The sequence below is a fragment of the Bidens hawaiensis genome, unplaced genomic scaffold (assembly GCF_021521415.1).
Source record: "Bidens hawaiensis isolate Kalapana, Puna unplaced genomic scaffold, B.hawaiensis_p1.1 tig00000097_1, whole genome shotgun sequence".
Classification (NCBI taxonomy): Eukaryota; Viridiplantae; Streptophyta; class Magnoliopsida; order Asterales; family Asteraceae; genus Bidens; species Bidens hawaiensis.
The window spans coordinates 5,145,859-5,153,870 of NW_027491017.1; the positions used below are offsets into that span (position 1 = coordinate 5,145,859).

The 8,012-nt window shown below is 34.4% G+C and overlaps 1 protein-coding gene and 1 long non-coding RNA gene across 2 annotated transcripts; one reads left to right on the top strand and one right to left on the bottom strand.

Moving 5' to 3' along the window:
- Positions 1-3,483: 3,483 nt before the first annotated feature.
- LOC143563928 (uncharacterized) lies at positions 3,484-4,975 on the bottom strand. Its single transcript, XM_077051370.1, has 5 exons — positions 4,776-4,975; positions 4,580-4,687; positions 4,450-4,513; positions 4,262-4,360; positions 3,484-3,679 (listed from the first exon to the last, which is right to left on the bottom strand). The coding sequence occupies exons 1-5, from the start codon at positions 4,964-4,966 to the stop codon at positions 3,587-3,589; spliced, it is 555 nt and encodes a 184-aa protein (XP_076907485.1). The 5' UTR covers positions 4,967-4,975; the 3' UTR covers positions 3,484-3,586.
- Positions 4,976-5,569: 594 nt separating this feature from the next.
- LOC143564022 (uncharacterized) lies at positions 5,570-6,021 on the top strand. Its single transcript, XR_013140778.1, has 3 exons — positions 5,570-5,603; positions 5,720-5,842; positions 5,929-6,021. It is a non-coding gene; the product is annotated as an uncharacterized LOC143564022 (long non-coding RNA).
- Positions 6,022-8,012: the final 1,991 nt, after the last annotated feature.

The window sequence follows — 8,012 nt, forward strand, 5'->3', positions numbered from 1 at the left end:
AAGAGTCAAAGAACAAAACTATAATCCCGACATGATAAGTGGATATGATATATTAAATAATAATTCTCAGAATATAAACATTACTTGAGCATTTAACAAGGATAAACGATCCTTTAAAATATGAGACGTGTAATCGAAGCTTCAAACTTATCAATTATAACTATTACAATATATGTATATATTATATTATATGTATACTAGGTGGTATACTCTGCGCGATACGCCGGCATAATGTTATTGGCATTCGTATGACATATTAACGTGTGTTGAGCGGCTGCGAGTCGAGGTGAATTCAATCGTTGCTGGGTTACGACACCGAAAATAAATCAAAAGAAATTTTTGTTAATGGTTATATACATCAACTTAGCGTAACAAAAAACAGTGCGTTGTGGTGACGAACCCGACACGAATTTGATTGGTATCGAGTTACGGCACCGAAAGTAAAGCAATAAATATTTTTGTCTACACTACTACAAATTAACATGTTTAAACAAAAAATAAAAAAAACTAAGGTCAACAAAAAAAACCAAGGAGTAGACGAAAAAAGAGAACACCAAAAAATAGCACAAAATAAATCCACGTTACAACGAACCAATACGAGTTTAGTTGGTATTGATGGTAAAAAAACCTACACATGGCGGTGGGAAACCAAGAAAAATAACTTGACTTGTGTGTTACGACGAAAAACAATACGAATTCGATCGGTATTAACCATAAACATTAATTAAGAAGCTAAAAAAATAATATACATAAAGAATAAATAACATACGAATTTAATTTTAGAACCAAATCAATACGCTTGGTACTGAAAATAAATGGAAAAAAAAACTCACCACCCAACATGCAAGAGTCGAACCAACGTAGAAAGGAAGAAATCAAAAATCACCTTAATATAACTCAACTAACCAGCAAAACAACAAAGAATCTTTGATAACGGTTGGAAATTAATTCATTTAAAGCCTAAGTAAATTTCATAAGAAAAGTTGTGGCACCGACAAATCAATATTTATCTTATATATAATATAATGTATGAAGAAAATGTTATGCATTGGAAATGAGAAGATAATACCAAGTGTAATGAACGTTTTTTTGTTTTCGTTCGGTTTGGTGAAACCGAGATTGGTAGCGCTCGATACTGAACTGATGATGCCGGTGTACCCGACCAAGCCGATTGAGCCCGAACCCAACATGAAACGCCCTTAATACCCTAAAGTTATATACAATATTGTTGTCCTATACACCATTGTTGTCCTATACACCGAGATTGGGGCTGTAAACAAACACGACGTCCAGAGAACATCTCAGCGCGAAGTTTGTTTATATTCATCCATTTAATAAATCGAACATGAACCAAAAATGTTCAGTTAGCTAAATAAACAAACACGAACAAAGGCCGTACAAGTTCAATAGTGTTCGTGAACATTCGGTAATGTGTTCATTTACGTCTATTTGTTTACGTTCATCCGATTATGTGTGCCCGATTAGGTAAGTCCATCTGATAAGGTCCATGTATTAATATTTTATAATTAATATTTTTATTTATTAATTTTTTTTCTGTTTGTTTACCCGTTACGGTCATTTATTTCTCCATTAATGTTCAATAGTGTCGGTTAGTGATCATTTGTCCATTAGCGTGTGTGTGTTCGTTTGTGCATTAGTATTCGTTTGTCCATGTGTTCATTAGCGTCCATTTACAATATTAAATGTGCACAAACGAACATGAACAGGCTCAATTTCTTAAGGAACGAACACATACACGAATTTTCGTTCGGTAGAGTGTTCATGAACCATCCATTTGACCGATAAAAGCTTAACGAACGAACATGAACAAAGTCTCATCCGGTTCGGTTCATTTACAGCCCTACGCCATAAACATAATAGAAGATGATTTTATGAACCATAAAAATACATGATAACTATGTAAATTTGGATTTGGTGACCGGGGACGTAACATTTGGGTTGGGTTATTGACACACCAAACACATTTATGAACATCCCATATACATGTAAGTACTAAAGTCAAATAAGTGATACTATGGTGAGACATGTGGAATCACATTTGATCGTCTTCTGCATAAGCTTTATATTGCTGTTTGTGTGCCAACAATGTAACTTTTCCATCTATAACTAGTTTATTATTAGTTGTTCTTTAGAATAGATACCCTAAAAAAAATTTCACTCTTTTTTATTGGATTTGTAGGTGAAAGAAATGAAGACAGTCACGTAAGACAATTTGAGGTTTCACCACCAAAAGATTGTACTCCACGCTGTGTTCAAAAACGTACTGATTATTGTTGTTGTGGTAAATGCCTTCCCACGAAAGACATGTGCGAACCTAGGTGTCATACATTGAAAAGTTGTTGTTAGTGATACATATAAATGGGATTGTTAAAAGTAAAATATAAAATATAGATTAGAGATATATATTTAGTTTACATATTGACAGATATTAATATATGTAAGAAATAAACATTCAGTGAAGAAATAAAATTATTCTATATAGATGTCTGTCTTTTTTTTTCGACCTAAGACTGTGCATAGGACTATATATAAGTAATTGTTGGATAATTACTCAATTATTGCAAGTTTTGTTATTGTATTTTTTATCGCTGACATTATTTACTCATTAGTTAGACTAGTGAAAGAGCCCGCGTTTTGCGACGGGGTCGTATGAGGGTGTTGGTGATAAGGTATGAATTACTTAATATATCCATAAGACCAGTTAGATTGTTTCTATTCAAGAACCAGATTCGTTATATATATATATTTGTTTGTTATTTAGTATATAAACTAATATTGATGAATCATTAACTAAAATAAATACAAGAAACTTCATTTGTAGTAAAACTAATTGAAATATTTATTACTCACACGTTGTGACGGAGCACTTCAAATTTATTACAAGTTTGAATAATTTTTCAAATACAAATATAAAAGCATGATAACATATCGATCGACCTGTAAACAATGCAACATAAGTAGCTCCTATTGAAACTATGCATATCCTTATCGATGAGTTTGAACTTGTTCCACAAAATTGAAATCAGTAAGAAAGGGCCACCTCTAACTCACTGCAACCCATGGGCTAAGAAGAAAGCATACCTCGACTTCCTCTAACTCACTACCAACCAGAGGCTTCAAACCTTCTACTGCAGGTGTTGAGGTAATCGACATTAGCCTCACTAAATACTTTTCAGTTCACTACTAGAAAATAGTCCTTCATTAAAGGGGTAGATGACACGATATCTCGTGTCAAGGAATGCCATGTCATAAAGAAACAATGACGCAAATTTGTGTGTCATCTTTTTATGACATGCATTTATGACAAGCATTATTGACATCTTTTTTTCAACACGCGTTTGCGTGTTATGGTTTCAAGTATTATAAAAAAGAATATTTTTGACAGATTTATAATTTCAACATTAAATAATAACAATTAGCGTCTCATAATAAAACTAAAATTCATATATAGCAAAATAATCCATTTCATATAATATTTCAACATATTAATTAACAAGCATTCAAAAGTCAACCATTCTTCACAATATTTCAAAGTTTAACATTTAATTAACATCGATACGAACATTCACTGGTACATAAAGGATGCCACAAAAGTCGACCATTCTTCACGAATTCCATCAATATCAGCATCCGTGTATTCATTATTCCCTCCTCCAACCTGAGAAAAAATTTAGATTGGTTAAACCTAAAGTTCAAATGATTTGAAGATTTATTTATCAGACCCGTTTGACTTTTAACAGTCAAAGCTTCTTTTTTGACCATTAAACTACAGTTTTGACCCGTTAGTCAAATTTGCAGTCAAACAATTCATTATGAATAACTAACTGGTTCACACCAAATCAAGTCTGTCTGTTACAACTCATATTTGTACAGACTGACTACCGACTTAACTACTCTAATACAATCTAAGTCCCTGTATGTACTAATAATATCTTTCATTTATTGTTATAGCTTTAACCCTTGTCATATACCTGAGACTTCTTCCCCTGTACCAAGGGTATATGGGTAATTTTGTCTGTTTGCACTAGTTGTAACTAATACAATATCATAACTGGTGACATGAATAAGTAGATATAATATCAGTCAGTTGCCCTGCATCATCCACTCTACATATTCACAAGCCCACCGTTTAAAATTTTTGGTTCGGTTTGGTCAAAAAAAGTCAAAGCCCATTTATAATCGGTTCATAAATTTACTAAACTGATACAATGATGAAAATATAAAAAGTTGCTATACTTACATTGTCATTGACCAGTATTTTAATTCCTTCATCAACTATCTCTTTCATGAACTTTAACATAAAGTAGCCACATTCGATGCTTCCCGGCTGACATGGACACTACATAAATACATTACAAATAGTCATCGTAACATAGATTCATATAATGAGGTTAAAACTACTATTTCAATATGGAATTAAATGCTCACCCTAGCGTTGACCCAATTGAGTTTTACACTCGATCCACTTTGTGTACCATACAAGTTCATTGCACTACAAAAATGTTAAGAAATATATCAAATACTAAAACATACTGTTTCCATAATTTGTATAACTTACCCATCGATAATCTGCTGCAACTGCAAATTAACAGTTCCTGGCCTTAGAGAATCAAGGTAATAGCAAGTCATTGTTTTCATGTGTAGTACGGCCAGCACCCAATGATTTCTAAAATAAACAAAAACCAAATTTAGTCAAACAAATAATAAAACTAGTAAAACTTGGATTTCGATTTGGATGGTTTTGATAATTAGACCCGGGATTGTAGGGAATCAAGATGATGTCATTGTCCTTTCGGTTAAGCAACCGATTTGCAATCCTTCGACTTGAATCATCAATATTTTTGAACTTTGATTTACGTTCACGTGGCGAGGCTGTAGTCGGGCTCACAAAACAAATTCCAAGATTTCTTTTTGACCCATTGTTGATTTGCTCAAACAAGGGCATGATAAGATACAAAAACTAAACTCAAATATCTAGCATCAGTTGGTAGTGAAAACTTTATACTTTTCATATAATGGAATCTTTAAACTTATAGTTTATAGAATAATAATAATGTGAACATTATTATTTTATAAAATTGACCATCAAACGAACAAGATGGAGCCGAAGGTAATACCTCTTTATTCTTTGACTCGGCCAAACAGGATTCCAGTAGTCTGTGATAAGTTGTGTAACCGCATATTAGAGCGGAACCTATGGGGCCCATCCCATGTTCATGAACTACCTATGAATAGAAAGAGAGTAGATAATGTTATTATGAATTAGAAACAATTTACAAAAAAAAGAATAAAAAAATAGGTGAATGATAAATTGAGTTAACAACATAAAGCAGATACCTTTGCAGCAGCGTTGGCAACTGCTGGACGTGAAGTTAGGCCCAAATAGTCGTTCCCTGAAAAGAGTAGTAGCTTTCTTGACAGTTTAGGGCATTGACATTCAGAATCTTGGTCGTCATCACCTGTAAGAAATAAAGTGTAGTAGATTTAGTTTAAGTAAATCAAATGACTGATTATACACAGAAACTACCTTGGAGCCATGTATGGAATGTGGAGTCAGAGGGTGTAAGCCAAACTTCTCCAAGGTATTCCTAATTCATTTAATCTTTTAAAACTACTTGTAAAATACAAATAAATGGTTATTTAGTAGGACTAACCTATGGTTGAATATTATTTAAAAACACCTTGTTCACTCATGCAGCACTGATAACAAGCCAAACTGCAAGTGCACAGACGGATGGAAATGCATCGTCACCAAAACCGAGCCATCCAAGGTTGGCAAACCATTCGCAAAATGTGGTGGCGGTGGTTGCACTTGTGTCACGTACGCTTCTTAACAGTTTAACACTCGTAATTCGTTTATTTACTATAACATGTATAATATACAATTAACTCTATATGGTGTTGCAGTGAGACTGCTATGGTGAAACAGCCATTGGAGATCTCTGCAGCCGCAAAAGCGTTCTGCGAGTGTCCTGAAGGTTGGTCTTGTGTTGTAACCGTTTGACTGTATTTTGACCCATTTGACCAGTTTCACTTCAAGTTCCTATTTTGACCCGATTAATTTTAAATCACTGCCTTTCATTTTAATACACCATATTTTGACCCGTTTGACCAGTTTCACTTTAAGTTCCTAATTTGACCGCTTTAATTTTAATTCACTGCCTAAACCGCTTAATTCACTATGTTTTGACCCGATTCATTTTAATACACCATATTTTGACCCATTTCGTTTTAATTCACTATATTTTGACCAATTTCATTTTTGACCCGTTTCAGTTTAACACACCATATGTTAACCCGTTTCTTTTAAATACATCATATTTTAACCCGTTTCGTTTTAATTCACCATATTTGGCCCGTTTCGTTTTAATTCACCATATTTTGACCTAATTCGAACACAATTAATCGAATCGAATCAAATTACACAAAATGCTAACCTGAAAACACAACAATCTCTAAACAAAACTTAATTCGAACACACTTAATCAAATCAAAATGCTACAGGTTTGGAATATCCTAAATCAAACACAACTAATCTAATCAAATCAAATCGAATTACACTAAATGCTAACCTGAAAACTAACGATCTCTAAACAATACGAACACTATTAATCGAATCAAAACGATCTCTAAACGATACAGGTTCCGAAAACCTAATTCAAACTCATTTAATCAAATCAAAATGCTAACAGTTTCTAAAATCCTAATTCGAACTCATTTAATCAAATCAAAATGCTACAATTTCAAAATAACCTAAATCAAACACAACTAATCGAATCAACTCAAACTGCAATACCGAATCGAATTACACTAAATACGAACCTGAAACCGAACGATCACTAAACAATACCGGTCCGAAACAAAAACCGCAACGGCGGAAACAGATCGGAGGCGAATACGTCAGCAACGGCGATGAAATAACCGGATATCAATGATGAGAGATGATGGAATTAGGTTATAGCCATGAGAGATCGATGATGAGAGATGATGGAATTAGGTTATAGAAATGAGAGGTCGGTGAGATGAAAGAGGGGTTTTGTACTTAGTTTTTTTTAACTAAAATTAAAATGTTACACTTAAAAATGACACACCATAATAAATTCCTTTGGGAATTCATAATTTGTCGATTTGGTCTTTCGATGGAACTTGTGAGTTACAATGGGACTCAGTTTGCGGACACTGGGTTACAAGAGTGGCTGAAAGAACTTCATGTCACCCAGATTTTCACATCTGTGGCTCATCCGCAAGCCAACGGTCAGGTCGAACGGGCCAACCGAACAATCAAATATGGGATTAAAACCAGATTGGGTACTAAACGGACGGGTTGGGTCGATGAATTGCCCCATGTACTTTGGGCTTTTCGCACCCAAAGAATTCAAGTAATCCCGAAACGCCATTCAGTTTAACCTATGGCACTGAAGCTATGATCCCAGCTCAAATCGGGGTTCCTTCCGCACGAATTTTGATAATCAATGATAACGACAAAGAAATGCGGATGAACCTCAACCTCCTTGAAGAAAGGAGAGAGTTAGCACTGATCCCCGAGCATAACTACAAATGCCAACTGCAAAAATACTATGACTCACGGGTTCAGAAGTGTACTTTCGATGCGGGAGACTTCGTCTTCCGCAACAGTGAGGCATCTGGTCAAGAGCCTCTGGGCAAATTGGCCCCGACTTGGGAAGGCCCTTACAAGATTAAAGAAATACTATCCAAGGGTGCCTACAAGTTAAAAAAGTTTGACAGGACTGAGGTCCCCAGAACGTGGAATGTGGCACAACTGAAAAAGTGTTACATATAGCAAGATTTATTGTTTACCTTTTTATTCTGACCTGCGTGCCTAATAGATTAGTAAGAAGACATATAATGTCATTTGCTTGTAATTCACTTAGGCTTATGTCTTCTTTATGGAAAGATTTATCAACCCTACATTCTAGTTTCATATAGCATACACTTTTTGGTCCGTATACCACTTTGCAATCCTTTATTGA

Coding starts and splice junctions, on each gene's coding strand:
- LOC143563928 (XM_077051370.1), bottom strand. CDS start 4,966: ATGCCCTTGTTTGAGCAAATCAACAATGGGTCAAAAAGAAATCTTGGA. Junction 4,688..4,775: donor TTGATTCCCTACAATCCCGG/GTCTAATTATCA, acceptor TGTTTATTTTAG/AAATCATTGGGTGCTGGCCG. Junction 4,514..4,579: donor TTGCAGCAGATTATCGATGG/GTAAGTTATACA, acceptor ACATTTTTGTAG/TGCAATGAACTTGTATGGTA.